This window comes from Cajanus cajan, chromosome 11 (genome assembly GCF_000230855.2).
Source record: "Cajanus cajan strain Asha chromosome 11, NIPB_CcT2T_4, whole genome shotgun sequence".
NCBI lineage: Eukaryota > Viridiplantae > Streptophyta > Magnoliopsida > Fabales > Fabaceae > Cajanus > Cajanus cajan.
The window spans coordinates 22,110,014-22,128,598 of NC_138527.1; the positions used below are offsets into that span (position 1 = coordinate 22,110,014).

General features: G+C 32.8%; 1 protein-coding gene across 1 annotated transcript; it reads right to left on the minus strand.

Moving 5' to 3' along the window:
- Nucleotides 1-339: 339 nt before the first annotated feature.
- LOC109813861 (uncharacterized) lies at nucleotides 340-4,574 on the minus strand. Its single transcript, XM_020378125.3, has 7 exons — nucleotides 4,373-4,574; nucleotides 3,718-3,780; nucleotides 3,554-3,633; nucleotides 1,980-2,088; nucleotides 1,433-1,592; nucleotides 979-1,142; nucleotides 340-830 (listed from the first exon to the last, which is right to left on the minus strand). The coding sequence occupies exons 1-7, from the start codon at nucleotides 4,373-4,375 to the stop codon at nucleotides 468-470; spliced, it is 942 nt and encodes a 313-aa protein (XP_020233714.1). The 5' UTR covers nucleotides 4,376-4,574; the 3' UTR covers nucleotides 340-467.
- Nucleotides 4,575-18,585: the final 14,011 nt, after the last annotated feature.

Genomic DNA, 18,585 nt, shown 5'->3' on the forward strand with positions numbered 1-18,585 from the left:
AAAAAAAAACTTAACACATTTGTAATAAATAAAAAAACAATGTTGTTAAGTTGAAGTTAATACAACTAACAAGCTGTTAAGTATTATTATTTATGAACATGTCAATATTTCTGTTTAATTTTAGATGACATGTTAATAAGTGAACTAATTAACATTGCTTAACTTTGAAAACTGAGAAAACCAAATTTGCAATAAAAATTTTATAGGAATTAAAATTACACATTTGCAACTCAATTCCTAACGCAACATGAAATGAAACACTCAAAACCAAGGCTACCTGGACGCCATATAAAATTTACAGCTAAAAACAAATTACCGATAATAAATGAAGATGAAGGGTGAAGAACAAACAAGCTTTTATTTAATTTCATTTCGTGGGGAGGGAAGAGAAGATGAAAATATAAATACAAATTTATCACAAAAGCAATTGCCAATGCTAGGCAGTGTCACAGACATGTTTCAGCTTTCTAACGCCTTACAGTCACTGAAACTCCACCCTTTTGCCTGCTTGACAAAACAGCACCCTTTGACAACGATGATGGCTTAAATCCACCAGCTAGAAGGCTTGACGCTGAAGATGCAGAAATTTTTCTTCGTTTAGACTCTAGGTCTTGTCTTCTCTTATCGGGCATTGAATAGCTAGACACTCCAGCGAAGATGGATCCAGCACTGATCAATGCCCTCTTGTCCTTCCTATTCTTGTCAAACTTGGTTGGAAACTTCACTTGTTTTGCTGTGGCAGCATCTTGTTCTGTAGCTGGAAGTAATCTTATGCCAAGGCCTCTTTTCCTGGAAGCATTCTCTTCTTCAGCAACTCTTTTCTTTTGACCCTGAGAAAATGGAAAAGCATTAACAAATGTTTATTTTCTTTAAAGCAGGATGACAATCATGAACAAAAGAAACAATATATTCCAGGGTGAAAATGAAAAAACAAACGGAAAGTGAACTAGGACAAATAACAATAGCCAAGGAACATACTCTAAGCTGGGCCCGAAGAGTCTTATTGAGAGAATAGTCATCTGAATGCCTGGTATCAGACATCCGCTGGAGACGTACAAGCACTGGCTCAGCTTCCTTCTTTTTCTTCATATCCTCTTCCTGGTGTTCAAGGCGATAAAATGGATCTGCAAGCTTACCCCTCTCTAAAATAAAGTACAATAAAATTGAAGATGAAAATAGTTAGCTAACATTAACCACAACATTTCAGTTGCTAGATATGATCAAAGGCAAATGAAAAGGAAAAATATACCACTACTGCTACATTTAGAAGGAAAATAAATTCAATCCATGGAAAACAGCCATTGGACCCTATGGATCTGATGGTATGCTCTTCATGCTTCTATAACAGTTCCCGGGTGCAATAATATATTCCAAGCCAGTGGAAAGGAAACACAAACTGCAAAAAATTTTTTACCAACACTACAATACACACCTTCATCAGCAGGTAATTCAAAAGTTTCAGCATCCTCAACATCAAAATCTTCATTTTTTTTCTGGGCCCCACTAATAATGACATATTCACAATTCTTAGGATCGGTCTGAATTACAATCTCATGTTTACAGCAGGCAGACTTCATAGTAAAGCTCCATATCTGAATGAACAATAAACATTTGTTAGAAAATAGTCAACAAAAAAGTTAGTTTGAACAGCATTATTAGAGGACGCACCAAGATATAAGGGGCATTCTACACCCATGTAACAGTGGCAAACTAAACAAAATATAACTATTTGTATGCATTTGCCTAGGCTTCTAAAACTTAAATCAGGTCCCCCCATTAAATATATCAAAATAATACAATTAGAGCTTGTTTAGATCCAAACTAGAATTTCTTTTGAGAGCTTCTCTATCGAAAATAAAGTTATTTCTGACAGAGAAACTCTCAAAAACATTTCTAAGGTTGTATCCAAACATGCTCTTAATCACTTCCACCGAAAAATAGTTTAAATTCAGATGCATTTGCAGTCAACCTCAGCATACCTTCGTTGAGTAATAATTTCCAACTTGTTTTTTCTCTGCATTGAACCGAACACCTTTTGCAATCATTGAATTGCATCCTCCACACCATATATGAAAAGGCATCTCAAACCTGAAAGTAGTTTAATTAGGTAATATGAAACTAACAATTAAATTAAAAATAATATCAACATCGTATACTACGCAAACCAATTTAAAGTTGGAGCTTAGAAAAATGAGACATCTCAAAAAAAAAAAAATTCCCTAGGTTCCATATACATCAGTTTAGGCATTTTGGGACAGTCATGCAAACAACATAACCCTTTTCCCACTAGGCTGGTTGACCTCATATATCAGATGATGTCATTGTACTGCCAAACCCAAATCTCTAGTGTTGGTCAGATGAGAGAAAAAGCCCAATAAATGGAGGTAAAGAAAAACTATAGTGAAACTATTAACAAAAGATTTGTGTAAATGGATTTTGAAGAATTGGTTTTCATTTTTCAGCAGAACACAAAGACGTCCTTTGACCTATTTAGTTATCCCAAATAATGGGGAAAAATATATATTTATGCCGGTTGTTGTTAAGATTCTCCAAATCATGATTCCCAAGGATGCTTACAATCTTGATCATACGGAAAACTGAGAACTGGTGGAATCCTTGTGAGATCACCAGGCAAGATTATGAAATCAGGGGAATCAAGTCAATCAACAATCTTCCTGAGCTGAGTGACCTGTGATACTGACAAGTTGACAAAACTAGTGTGCAACCTACAATTGAAGCTCCAGCAAAAACCTAATTGTCGTCAACCTCCTTCCATTACTTGGCTTGACCTCTCTAATTCCCTCATTGATCTCTATTTCTCCTTTCATTGATCTGTGCTCATTGATCTCTATTTCCCCTTTCACTGATCCATGCCAGTCAACAATCTCTCCCATTTGTTTTAACGTGTGTTTGATTAGCTTAATTTTAAGAAATAGTCCCTTATTTTTGTCAACTTTCTGAGAGCTTTTGAAAAATAAGCGATTTTTTGTCCTAAGAAAAGCTTTACCAAACATGCTCAGTTCCTTGTCAATGTTTAGCTTTGACCTATGTTGGGTGAGTGGTCACAATTCCTGTTCCCCCCTCCCCCTGCCCCAAAGAAAAAATAACAAAACACAAAGATATCCTTTATCCTGTGTATCATTATCTTAACCATCCATTTGAATTATATGGTTAACATTTGTTCCTCTCACACTCTCATCTTCCACCTTTTAAATCTGCTAGCACTGGTTCAAGCATGTAAAATTTTACATGGATTCAATTCAATCATAAGTGATCATCAGAATATAGTTATAATTCATAACATCTAACAAAATAGTTCCAATTTTGAAATTTATACTCCTGATAATCTGTAGTTTGTGCATGAACTTGATAGTTGATACAGAATAGATTTCAATTACTAAATAGGCTCACCATACACATTCATTAATCATGGTATTTTCCAAACTAGAACTTCAAGTAAGATAATGTAGTAGTACACAACATTAGGATCACTTATTCAAAAAAAGGTAATGGCGGACATGACTTAATGGTTACTGTAGCAACTGTTGATTACCTTATAATCAGGATACCCTGATCCAATTTTCTTGCCCTCTCCCTCAAGGCATGTTGACCATGAAACTTGTTCAGTGAACCCTGAAAATGAAGAAAATGAGTCTACTGATACTAAACAATTGTTGGGCTATAAAAAGGTGTTTAATGCCTGTTATACAAACATACCTGACTCGGTTCCCATTCTGGAGGATAGTAAAAGTTGTCCGCTCTAGCAGCCGCAAGTGAAGACTAAAAATCCAATCAGAGCAATCTCAGTATATCAGGAAATTAACAAACAGACCAATACATCACAAGCACAAAGAATATCTCTTAGCCAATACACAAAATTAAAACTGAAAACCATTAAACCACTACCAATCAATTGCCTAACAAGAACAGAATGCCATAGTTTTTCTCAAGGAAAACATTTGTATCAAAATTTAATACATAGCATAATCAAAATTTAATACATAGTACATATACATAATATGCACAAACATGGCCTACCAAACCTTCGTACATAGCTTATCACAATGAATATACCTATTATTTTCCAAATTTACAAAATGCCACCATGAAAACGAAGAGTTTTCTATATACGGTTTGAATTTGCTGCTACTAAAGGATCTCAACCCAACAAAACATGAACAACACACGATATCCACGAGTACATAACATCATCGAACAATTCAAAACTACAATAATGAAAATGAAATAGCCCTAATCAAAACAGAAAAGACAGAATTGAATCCGAAATTTAAGAAGCATGGAATTGAAAAAACCCTAATCGTGAACGCGCAATCATCAAACGTGAAAAACAAAAGTAAAAAAAAATTCGCACCATTGTTGCTTATCTCCTTGAAAGACTGAGAAGCTTTTCCCACAGAATCAGATATTCTTCAGTGGTTCAGAAATGTTCGATCGTATTGAAATTTATGGCTCAAAGGTTCTTCTATCGATTAACACGCAAACGGAAAGGGAAGGCGCTATATATATAAGAAGGTGGCGTCCGTTTCAGAGTTGGCGGAATGAAAGACGAAACGTTATGACGGCGTTAGGGAAGAGATTGTTGGACGGAAATTGTGTCTCTGACTGTGACTCACTGCATCCCCTTGTTTGTATCTTTGAAGCGTTTTAATTAAAAGTTAATCACCTATACCGATATAAAATTATTTTATATTAACAATTAATTATAATTTTTTAATTTTGTTATGTCACTCTAAACACATTTATTTTTAACAGTAACATGACAGAATTAAAAGATATAATTGGTTGTCAGTGTAAAAAAATTTTACATTGAAAGTACATAGATAATTAACTCTTTAATTAAATCGAAAATAAAATTTGCAGTACCGGGTTGAATATTATTATAGATTATTATTACTTATTTTTATTATTTATAACTAACGAAAAAAAAGAACATTTTGTTTATTTTTCAAATATAAAATAAAAGTGAATCATTAACTATCTAAAATATAAAATGAAAGTAATTTGTTAAAGATATCAATAATTTTTAAGTAGTTTTTTTAAGTAGTTGTAATTATAGTTATAAGAGTAGTTTTAAGCGATTTTGTAGAGTAAAATAATGAAAAGTTAAATAAATAATGGTGGGGAAAAAAAGTAGTTTAAGATGTAGTTACAAGATAGCAAAATAAGATAATCCCTTTTTATTATTGATGTGGATAGGTAATTTTATTATTGATTAGTGAAGTCAAGTTACTTGGTGTCTTCATATTTAATTTAATGAATGTTTTTATAATTATTTGTTAATTTAAATTAATAAAACGAAATATTAAATAATTTTTAAATTTTTTTAAAATTTTGTATGTTTGATCTACGCATTCAGAATTTCTAATTTAATGATGATTGGATCGTTGAAATTTAATATATACTATGAGTTATTGAATGAAATAACTTTATCAAGAGTTACTCTTAAAATCATTTGATTTCCCCTCATATAATATACATATATATAATAAAAATATTCTTATTTATTAATAATATATTTGAAAATATAAATATTTAATTTACAAATAATAAATTTAAATAATAATAGTAACGTACACTAATACTAATATATAAAGGATACCTTTTTTAAGTAACCATCTTTAGTCTTCACATTTGATAGACCATTATACCATTCTATTATAAAAATAATTTTTTAATAACTACTATTCTCATTTAATAATTACTCATTCTGCTATTTTTATTACTTAATTACCTTTACTACCTAATAATCTCAATTTCAGCAGTTTTTTTTGTCAAATTTTGGTCATTACCAATATTATCTATACTAATATATAAAAAGAATATCTCTTTTAGTAATCACATTTGGTAGATTATAATATCTTTTTATTATTAAATTTTTTTTAAAAAAACAATACTTTTTTAATAACTACGCATTCTCTTTTAATAATATGATTCTATTATTTTTATTATTTAATTATCTTTATTACTTAATAATCTCAATTTTTATTTTATTTTTTAATTTTTTAAATATCTATACTATCTATAAAGAAAATACCTTTTTAATAATTATTTTTGGTTTTTACTTTTGGTAGATTATTATACTCTTCTATTATTAAAAAATTAAAAATTAATAATTTTTTTAATAACTACCATTCTATTTTAATAATTAGTTATTGTACTATTCTCTTAACTACCTTCATTACTTATTTCTCAATTTTTATTTTATTATTTTATTGTTAATTTGTTAAATAAAATATAAAAATATAATGTCTCAATTTCACTTATAATAAGTTGAGGTACTTTATACCTCTATATTTATTTTAAAATATTTAAAAATTATCAATATTTATGAATTAATCAATATTGTGTTTAATCCTTAAATTTTAAGATCTCAAGTTCAAGTTTTTTATTTACAAAAATAATTAGTTTTTAATATTATTTAAAAATTTAAGGGTAAAATAATCGAAAAATTATGTACACAAAAATAAATAATCTATAAATTAGTGGGGTCAAGGAAGCACTTCATACCTCTATATGCTATTTAATAAAAATGTTTAATAATCAATTGTTATTATATTTAATAGATCAAAATTTGAATCTTATCTATTTAAGAATGATTAATTATTAATATTTTTTTATTATTTAAAATTTTAAAAATAAAATAGTTAAAAAATTCTTTACAACAAATGTAACAATATATTTATGCTATCCTTCTATTCATGGAGATCTCGTTGAACTTGGTGTGTCAAGAATGCATGTCTAACTTTGTAGTTAACCTTGAGAAAGAAATATCTGACAAAACAAAATCCTAATCCCCCAACACACACCCTTTCTTTCATGATCTTGCAAAACAACATTAAAATCCCCCAACACACACCAAGGAGCATTCATCGTATAGCTACCAGACGTTCCAGATTTCTCCACAATCCAACCCTTTGATGAGGTTGAGGGGCTAGCATACACCACCGTTAGAAAACTAGATCCAGATTCATTTGTCACTAAGAAATGAACAAATTGAAAACATTGTTCGATGATCGTAAGGCTCCACTTAGAAGAATCGCAAAGACACCATATTCCACGTGCACGCCCATGACCTTCAACAAGAAAAGACTTATCCAGGTTAATACGACGACTGATTTGGTGTGCCCGTTGGACAGTAACCTGTGTCTCCAGCAAACAACACACCAATATCATGTTCACGGATTAAATCATTTATTAGAGGGATAAAACTCTTACAACCAGTACCCCTACAACTCCAACTTAAGACATTCATCATCAATAGTTGGTTTGTTTGGTTTGAGAAACCCTTGAGACTACTCCTGTAACAGACCCAGAAGGTCCATCATCTTTGAACGTGGAGGACATATCTCCCTCAGACTTGAAATAGTGTTGCAATGCAGTAGCCATGGCCAAAGTATCATTATCAAGCTCTTGCACATGAGTTACCCAGTCTTGTACTCCCTTGTAGAGCCTGCTAGTGATTTTGCTACATTTTTTAGTCCTTCCATAACCAAAGACGTGTTTGTTTGTTCACGTTCTGCATGGGTCGCATTTGTCCATGCAACTTGTGACGTAGATTTTGCAACATCTATCTTTGACCCATTACGGTTAGCTTTCAAGATCGAAACACGTGGTTCGCTGCTCTTTTGCTTGGGAAGCGAGGTGATGGTAGAATTCTTCCCCCGATTTGCTTGTGGATTTTTTCCACCAATATAATTACAAATTTTCATGACTGTTTGAGGGATTGATTCAGTCTGGGTCCCACTATGGGTGGGCTGCACATGTGTTGAAACATTTTCCAACTCCGCATCATGAATACCAAGAGCATGTGTCGTGTCCAACTTATCATTTATGGTTTCAAATCTATTTGTAACCACCTATGATGATACGGCGATACGTCAAATTTTGAAAATATAGGATACGATACGTTTAGGATACGTATTAAAAATAAATAAATTAATACATATAAAATAGTAATTACAAATAAATATCATTCAAAAATCAAAATTAAGTATACATTTCTTGCTTTTTAATTTTTAAACATTACTAAAAAAATTATAAATCATTTTTTTATTATCGAGAAATAGGAATAGTATCAATTTCATCCTCTCCTTGACCATCATCTGTAAATAAGACAGCTTCCATTTCTGGTTCATCAAGAGATAATGACGCCACTTCAAGATTTTCAACACCATCAAAGCTACCCCATGCATCTCCACCAATGTCCCACATTCTAGTACTCCCTTGCATATATTCTTCACTTTTCCTAGACAAGAGTCGCAAATTAGTATGTACATAAACCAAGTCTTCTGCTCTTTTAGGATTCAACTTATTTCTTTTTAGGGAGTGAATGAAGGAATAAGTACTCCAATTCCTTTCGCAACAAGATGAAGAACTAGGTTGTACAAGAAACTTTAAAGAAAGCTTTTAAAGGAGAGGGACAGAAGAACCATGCATTACCCACCAGGATTTAGCATCTAATGTCCATCTATCTTCAATTGAGTCAAAAGAAGCAAAATTATGAGCTTTTGATGAAAAATCAGCATATTCAAGAGAAATCTTTCTTCTTTCTTCAGCTGTTGTGAAAAGCTTTTTTAAACATTTATTTCTTTCCATAGAAATTTCTTCATCCTCATGTGGGAAAATTCTATTTTGAGCCTCTTGAAGCCATTCATCACTGTAGTACCTGTGAATAAATAAAAAAATTAATAAATAAAAAAAATAGTAACTATCAAATTATTTATAAATAAATACTAAAAACAAATAAATGTTTAATAGGCTAATTTTACCTAGGATTCAAAGAGTGAGCCATGCAGTGGAGAGGGGTGCAACTCTTAGTCCACCTATCAATTAGTATAGAATAAACAACTTCATAAAATGTTGATGTATCATTTAACTCTTTTCCTTCATATCTATATATAGACGTCTTTACTTTTTCTATCATACTATCCCACATCTCATAGACCAAATGAAGCGTGGGACTATCTGTGTCACAAGCTCTAAGCATACTATAAATAGGCTCGGTGAAATTAAGAATATATGTAATTTTGTCCCACCACACATCATTCAAAATAAATTCTTTTGCAGCTTGGGCCTTACCCACATCATCTTCTCTATAAGAATTCCATTCTTCACTAATAACCATCGATTGCAAAGCACCTTTCAAAAGTTTAAATCTCTTTAACATCACTAGAATAGATGCAAAGCGTGTTTCAGCTATAGCAAGCAATTTTAGAGGTGAAAAGTGATTAAAAATTGCCAATCTCATTGAGTGATTCATGATAAAGTTCCTAACACAAGAAACATCATCAATAACTTGAGTAATCCAATTACATTCAGCATAAGCTACCTCATTCCTTTCAGTGTTTTTGGAAGCACATATATTCTTCAACGCAAGGTTCAATGTGTGAACAACATAAGGAGTCCAAAAAATTTTAGGAAAAGAAATTTCAACAATCATTCCAGCACCTTTGCATACAGGAGCATTATCTGTTATAATTTGAACAACATTTTGTTCTCTTACTTCTTTTATAACTTCTATCATCTTATCAGCCATATAATGTTTGTTTTTAATCTCATCAGAAGCATTAATAGCTTTTAAAAATATTGGACCCCCTTCACTTGTAGCCATAAAATTAATTAAAGGTCTTCTTTGGACATCTGTCCATCCATCAGATACTATGCTAACACCTTTTGCATTCTAAGTCGATTTAATAGGTTTAAGCAACCTCTCAACATGTGCCTTCTCTTGTTGTAAGAGAGTTGTCCTTAAGGCATTGTATCCAGGAAGGAGAAAACCATTAAGCATGTGATTTGCAGCAAATGAATAAGAATTCACATAATAGGGATTTCTGGCAAGGTTGAAGGGCAATCCAGAAGAATAAAACATTCTAGCAATAAGAGCTTTGAGATTATCTCTATTTTCTAAATTAAATGCTTTCTCCAAAGGACCAACTTTTCTCTTTTTTCAATAAAGAACTCTGATGCATTTTCTCTGTAGGCAATGGGACATGCTTAGGTTTCACTTTATTTTCAGCCAATTCAACAATTGATTTCAATTCAACCAAATATTGATCATTTACACTTGCACACACAGAAATTCCAGTTCCATAAATCCTCAACAAATGAGCTTTAACTCTTGAATAAGAACTTCTAAAAACCTTTTGACAAAAATTACAAGACCAACTCTTATTTCCTCCCCCTTCTGAATTTTTATCTAATATGCTAACATAACACCAAAGAGGAGCATGATCATCTTGTACAACATCATCAGAAATGAACTTACTTGGAATTTTAGAATTGATATTAGAATCAGAATCAGAAGCATTTGCTGTTGACATTATCAATAAATAATTTTTATGCTTCTGCAAAAAAAAGTATATCTATGTTAAATTGCTAATTGTTAAATAAATTATACAACTTAAAAATTTTAATCACTTTAAATCATAAAAGTATAAACTATAAAAAAGTATATCTATGTTAAATTGCTAATTGTTACAATTTTTTTATACATTTTACTATTTTAGAGATGCTAAAAAAGAATTAAAAAAATTATAATTATTATTAATTTACAATTTACATAAAGTTAAAAACTTTTTAAATAAATCATAAAATTAAATATAAAAAAACAGTAAGTGATTATTCTAAATGTGTAAAGCTACAAGAATAATTATATTTTTAATAATTATAAAATCATCATAAAATTATAATTTTATATTAATCCCTTTTACAATTTAAATAAAAAGAAAATAAAAAACTTATCATTTAAAAAAGAAATAGGTGTCACTGTCCTGTCCCCGCAAAAAAACGCTGTAGAAGAGTTTAAAAAGAAAATAAAAAACTTATCATTTAAAAAAGAAACAGGTGCCACTGCCCTGTCCCTGCAAAAGAACGCTGTAGAAGAGTTTAAAAAGAAAATAAAAAACTTATCATTTAAAAAAGAAAAAGGTGCCACTGCCTGTCCCCGCAAAAGAACGTTGCAGAAGAGACTCACTCATTGCGCACGAAGTCACTCACTGCGGAAACCCTAGGGGAAGAACAATGAAGAAACGGAGTGATAATTTTTACCTGGATGAGTGGGTCTGCTGCTCGCTGCTCGGAAACTCTGGTGTTTGAGTGGGTCTGGTGCTCGCTCGGAAACTCTAGTGTTTGGCAGCGCAACACATCAACACATCTCTGTATTCTTCGTCTCAAATTTCTTTATCTTCTTGCTTATTTATGTTTGATTTTTGATCAATGGAATCGTATAATAATAAATCTGCAAAAATATTTTTTCTTTTTTTCTTTTTTTAACAAAATCATTCTAGATACGTTTGAGATACGTATCCTAGGCGTATCAAAACGTATCCGTATCAGATACACGTATTCGATACGGATACGGGATAGAAATATGCGTATCCGTGCTTCCGAGGTAACCACCCCATTCATTTTTGAATCGGAAATATTCGCAATAGCATGCATGCGATTTCCATTAGATGATAGACCACGTTTCGTGGGCGGTTTTCTTTGTTTTTTAACAATCATCCAGGGCCTGTATCTTTCCTTCGCAACCGAAGAATCCAGCATTTTAACAGGCTTTGGAGGATCTTCCATTGCATGGTAGTCCTTGGCAGCCAATGGTGTAGTTGCATTGTCATCCACTTCCATAGCAAGACCTTCTTTGTTTGCACCAGGATTATGCATTGGATGCACACCTTGGTTAGAGCAATGTTGTTGCTTATGGCCATACTTACCACATGTAAAATAGATGGAGTGCAGGCCTTCGTATTCCAAATGTAGAATGTGACCTAGAACGTTGATCTGAGACACCAATTTCTTTTGCAAATCAACCTCTATGCAAATCCTAGCGAACCTTCCACGGGTCTGAATTGACGTTGTTTTATCAATATTTAACATCGTTCCTATTGGGATGCAAGCAAAGTCCCACATCGTTCAAATAAGAGGATGGTCATGAGTTTATATCCACACACTTATCTCCATTGGTAGAGAGGCCATTTGGGTGATGTCCAAAAGCAAAACCATGAGGGCTTGAGCCCAAAGCGGACAATATCTCACCAATGTGGAGACATGTGTATGTGTGGTAACCCCCTTGGTGCCCAACAAGTGGTATCAGAGCCGATGGTCTGATCAAGTGTTCCTATAGCTTACTTCCTACCCTCCACACGAAACGATCGTTGAACAGTTCTCAATAGGGAGGTCAGATATTCGAATCCATGCAGCAATCTTGCGCATTTGTGAAGCAGTAAATGAAAAGAAAGGGCGCCACCATTGAACCATTATTATATAGTGATCTACAATCATCAAGGTCCCTCAAACAAGTCATGCTTATAATCTTCTTTAGATGTAAATTGAACAAGAAGATATTCTTGTGATAGATTCACTAAACGGATTGCTACTACCTTTGCCCATTCCCGTTGCACCTTATTGTCCAGCATTCGATATGAAACTCGTGTGCCAAGGACATTGAGAATTAAAGAATTATGCCAGGGGGAACACTATGTCTCAAACTCCTCCCGAGTCACTGTAATAGTAGGACAAGGATCCAAATCCTTATTAGAGGTTTCAAAGTTGTCACTATCCTTATAGAACGCATCCTCCGAAATCTCCATCTCCTTTAGGACACTATTAAAGTTAGAGAGGACTTTTCCACCATCAAGATTCAGTAGACTATCCCAATACGATTTCAATGGAGTTTTCTCGACCACAAAACCAAGGCCAACTTCCTCCATGCAAGCATCATTGACAACAGAATCTTCCATTCCAACAAAATTCTTCGTTTTGACCTTTTTCATGCTTCGTACAAGGAGATTATCACTCGAATGATCCTCTCTCTCTAAAACCCTGTAGAGCCTCTGACCATCACCAACAAAATTCTTCTATTTTGTGTTCTTTTAATAATTTTTCGCTTTACTATTTTTATTACTTAATTACATTTACTACTTAATAATCTCAATTTTTTATTTTATTTTAAATTTTTTAAATAAAATAAAGGAGTACAAAGTGTCTCAACATCACTCCTTATATATAAAAGGGATATCTCACTTTGATTTTTAGACATTTATACACTTTTATTGTAATTCCATCATCATAAGGTAAAATAGAAGGAAAAATATGTATAAAAAAATAATTATTCACTATATTAATAATAACTATCCTCTTATTTTTTAATTGCCTTTGGTCTTCAATTTTATTTAAGATTATTTTACTCTTTTCTAATTATATGTTATATCACTCAATTTATATTCTATAAATTCTATTATTTTATGTTTTACTAATAGCAAAAGACACTCTATGCCTTTATTTATAATAATGTTATAAAGATTTTAATAAAAAATTGAGATTAATATATTGTTATAAATTTTATATTTTATAAAATTTTAAATAAAATAAATAGAGATACAAAATGTGACAATCTTAAAATAATATAAATTAAGTAAATTTTTTTATCAAATTTTGGTCAATACCAATATTATATATTAATATATTAAAGAAATATCTCACATTTGCTTTCATATTTTGATAGACTATTATATATTTTTATCATTAAAAATTTATTATTATTTTTTTAATAAATATTGATTCTATGATTTTTATTATTATTTAATTATCTTTATTACTTAATAATCTCACATTTTATTTTATTTTTAATTTTTTAAATATTTATACTAATATATAAAGAAAATATATTTTTAGTAATCACTTTTTTCCTTCACATTTGGTAGGTTATTATATTCTTTTATTATTAAAAAATAAAAATGAAATAATTTTTTAGTAACTACCATTTTCTTTTAATAATTACCCAATTTTCTATTCTCTTAACCACCTTTATTACTTAATGCTCAAATTTTATTTTATTGTTAATTTTTTAAATAAAATACAGAAGTACAAAATCTTTCAATCTCACTTATAATAACTAGTGAAGTTGAGACATGTCGTTTCTCTATATTTATTTTAAAATGTTTAAGAATTATCAACATTTATTGAATCAACTAATATTATGCTTAATTATTAAATTTTATTGAAGTTAGCGGAAATACACATAGAAATGAGGGGTTGAATATGTGTGTGTGAATAAAGGCATTTTAAAATCGTTTTCGCAATAGACTCATTCTTCGTATAGTAAACTATTATTTTGAACGATTAGTTGTAACTGTGCAGGATTGGTTCAAAAGATTTTTGCGTCTGAAGATTTATCGTATGCACACAAGAAATGTTTCTTAAATGAAAACCTATTTCTTAAGAGAAAAATTGTTTCTTCAGATAATAATTTAAACAGATGTGTTTTTCGTCTAAGGGTAGTTGTAACGCCATGGAAATACCGAGCTATTTGGTAGATATAATCTATATATATATATATATGTATGTATGCATGTATGTATATATTGTTTATATGGATTTGGATTGGATTATGGATATGTGGATTTGAAATGTACTTAACCTCCGTACATGTTGTATGTTGATGTGGTTTTGATTAGTTGTTTAAGCATAGTAGTGATTTTGTAGTATGAGATGAAAGGTTGATGTTTTGAGAGGTTTATATAGGCATGTGTGTGCATGAATTTGGTGAATGATGCATTGTACACCATTATACTGAATTGGTACTAAGAGGGAAGAAGACTGATCACCTTCCTTCTCATCTTGGTTAAGTGAAGTATTATGGCATGCAACTCAGTATTCCAAGCATATGTATCTGAAAGTGATGTTTGTTTGTGTGTTGATACATGTTGCATTTCATATGGTGGTGAGTTGTGAGTATTGCATGGAAAGGAATAGGATGGGTAAGAGATTGAAAGATAGGAACATAAGATAAATCCGGTCTTTCTGAGTGAATTTGAGGTTGTTTTAGAGCTTAGGGAGTTGAAATACTTCAAGGAATAGGATATTTGAGGTGAATAGGTGCTAAGGGTAAAATTTGGAAATTTTGGAAAATGGCTATATATAGGGACTTAGGACCGGAGGGTCTCATTTGTCAGACAGGGACAGTTCTAGAGAGAGAAAGTAGAGAGAGGGACTCTGGTCCGGAGGGAAGCTGAGGACACATTTGGGAATCTTATCAAGCTAAGATCAATCTTCACAACTAGAGTTTCAAGAGATTCAACCTTTAAAGCCTTGAAAAGTGAGATTGAAGTTTGAATTGAGAATTTGAGGGTTTTGTTCAAATCTTGCATTTCTGAAGTTTCTGAGGTAAGGGTAGTACTCATAAGACTTAATCTAGTATGTATGGAGTTGAAATATCACATTGATTCCATGTTTTACGCATGATTGAGGTTGGATTGAGCTGGAGAGGGTTTGGTTAGGGTTCTTCATGAATTCCTATGATTTTCATGGATTAATGGTTAATACTTGTTTTTATCACTTAATATGTTATTTTTGGATGGTGTTTATACTCTATAATAGTTCATAATTGTATAAATTTGGTTTGGGATTCATTTGGGATGGATTTTGGGGGTGAAAATCAAAATTTTCGAACTTCTGACGCGCTGTCTGATGCATGCGCGCTGAGCGCACGCGACGACGCGCTGAGCGCACTAAAGAATAGAACTTTCTGTCAGGATGCGTGCTGAGCGCACGCGACAACGCGCTGAGCGCATTGAAGAACAAAGCTTTCTATCTAGAGCGCGCTGAGCGCATTTATCCATGGGTTGAGCGCATTTCGAAATGGGCTGAGCGCATGAGTCTACGTGCTGAGCGGGCTATTTCCAGTGGCTCTCTGTCTCAAGCGCGCTGAGAGCACGGGTCTACACGCTGAGCGCATATAGTCATGGGCTGAGTGCACGTGGTGACGCGCTGAGCCGGCAAAGCCTGATAGGCTCCCAATTTTCGTTGCGCTGGGCGCAAATACCACTGCGCTGGGCGCATGGTTTCTTTGAGGAAAACCTTTTATAATTGAGATTTTATGAAACTTTTAAATGTTGAATCATATCATCTTTGATGTTATATATTTGGTATGGAATGTGACATGGTTTTGGAAAAGATTGCATGTAATTATGGAATGTGCTTATGTGTGTTTGGTTTGGAAAGCTAATAGGACTTAGAGGAGTAAGGTTATGGTATGGATTGGAATATCTCTTAGTGAGATTTGGATATAATCTTTGGAAAAATATGAAATTTGGGAGTCCCATGGTGAGGATTCCAATATGGAACTTTTCCAAAGATTATATAATAAACCACTTCAGATGTTAGGTGGATTCTGAAGTACTCCTCTAAGTATTCTATTTGTTACCGGTATGGGGGCAAGGCCGAGTCATACCGATGGATGAAGTGGCCGCGATCACCAGGGTTACGTGATGACGTAACCCAACTGTATATTTTCCATGAGAGGTTAGGTGTGTGACATGGGCAGGTGACGTGTTCATGAATTCAACACTTGGTTTGGATGTGTTGAGGTCAACATTTGGTTTGGATGTGTTAGCTACTTCATGGGATTATACAGTGGTGTGACTTTGGTTTGGATGTGGAATATGTATGCATTTGGTATGGATTGTATACATTGGTTATGGATTCTTTATTATCATAGAATATGTATGCATTGGCATGAATGTGTATACATTGGATTTTGGATTGGTTTATATTTGGCATGGAAATGACTTGTTATAATGTTGTCATTCCCTTGGTATGGATACATACTGTTGATGAATATCTAGTTTAATGATATTTCATTATGTTGTACTATGGTTGGTTTTATACGTGTTAACCCTTATATTTTCATGATGTGGACTGTGATGATCTCACTATGTGGGGGAGCATATCAGGTGTGAGGCTTTGGGATAGCAAGGAGTCTTTTGGTAGCTGCTTTGAGAAGTGGCTAGGCTTAGAGCTTGACCAGCACCTAGGGTGTCTTATTTTGATGTCTTCATGACGTTGTATATTCATTATCTTTTTGGATGACTGTATAACCTTGCTGAGGATAACTCTTTTATAAAATTATGTTTTATATGATGAAAACAATTTATACGTTATTATATATTTACACTCTAGTGTAGCTGGCCTTTGCTCTATTTTCTTTATTATATATTATTTTATTTTAGTTGTCATATTGGTTATTGATGTGACAGCCTACGGCGAGTCGTTACAGTAGTTTCATTGAAGAATAAGTAATGGACGAAGTTTTCAATATGATTTAGCAGGTAGGTAAAATTGCATCTGAAATGTAAATAGATAGTGCAAAGATTTTTATACTGGTTCGCTCAGACTAAACTACGTTCAGTCTCCTTCAAATGAAGGGTTCCACTAGATATTCAATTATGTACATGTATTATTTGTTTAGCCTCTTTAGACTCGCAGTGAGTATTATAAACCACCCAAGTCACGACCACTCCTAGTCGGCCAACTTCACTCATTGGCTTTAGTATTCTTTAATCAGCTTCTTCAAGCTAGCAGTGAGTATTATAGACTACCCAGGTCACAACCACTCCTGGTCGGCCAACTTCACTCATTGACTCTAGTATTCTTTAATCAATCTCTTCAGGCTAGCATGAGTATTATAGACCACCCAGGTCACGACCACTCCTGGTCGGCCAACTTCACTCATTAGCTCTAGTATTTTTTGTTTAGCCATTTCTAGCTCTCAGTGAGTATTGTTGACCAACTCCTGGCCTGCTAACTTCACCATTAGCGCTAGTATTCTTTAATCGGTCACTTCTGCCTCGCAGTGAGTATTCTTTGACAAGCCTCTTCAGGCTTTTACAAGTATTCTTTCCCTAACCTCTTCAAGCTTTACAAATGATGAATATACGGTTTGGTTTGAGTGTTTGGTTTACTCTCACAGAGAGGATATATATGTTTGTACACTCACTAAGATATGCAACCTTAGTTTTACAAGGATTGAGTGTGTGGTTTACTCGCACAGAAAGGATACATATATTTCTAAACTAACTAAGGTTCATGTTCCTAAGTTGCACTTGGAACTCCTTAGTCTACAGAGATAAATATATCATTGTAGATTTGGCTCTATAGGCTCTACATCTGGTTTCTTTGCTTCATGGGCTGAATATCACTCTTTGCTCATCTTCGCCAAAAGCCAACCTTTCAAGGTTTGATGTAGTGATATATATAGTCTTGTAAAATATGCCCGTTGCAAGTGTCCGATGAAGCAAAATATAGTCGTTCATGACTAGTTCGATCTTCTCATTTAATGCTTAAGATCTTGCATTAAATGTTGCTTCCCGTTTATAAACCTTGCGTGAAGTCTTTTTCGTTTGTTAGCAGCAGTGTCTGACTTTAGCTAAGACCTAGGAACCTTTTTTTCTTTTTCTAGTCATATAGCTGTAAAGCATTGTCCTTATCTGAAAAAGTAATGTACTTTTTCTGACACATGCATGCTTTTACTTTTGCGTGCTTTTCTTCTTCTTCTTCTCTTCCTTTAATCACGCGATCATGTTGAGAACATTTAAATGATTGTAGACGATGCCTTAATTTGTCCTTTGAGACTTGATTCTTCATAGGCTTGCATGGTAGTCTTCGTCTGCGTCTGGTTTGTGTCTCAAGATCTGATCTTCATCTGAACATTTGACATTAATGCTTTGACTCTCTTTTGATCTAGTCAACATTATATATGGACAAACTTTGCTTTTGTTTGGAATATCT

Bases quoted from the DNA above. Each gene is read 5' to 3' on its own strand.
- LOC109813861 (XM_020378125.3), bottom strand. The intron at 2,089-3,553 runs GTAATCAACAGT...AACTACTTTCAG, and splicing joins CAGGGTATCCTGATTATAAG to GTTTGAGATGCCTTTTCATA. The intron at 1,143-1,432 runs GTGTGTATTGTA...ACTTTATTTTAG, and splicing joins TGAATTACCTGCTGATGAAG to AGAGGGGTAAGCTTGCAGAT.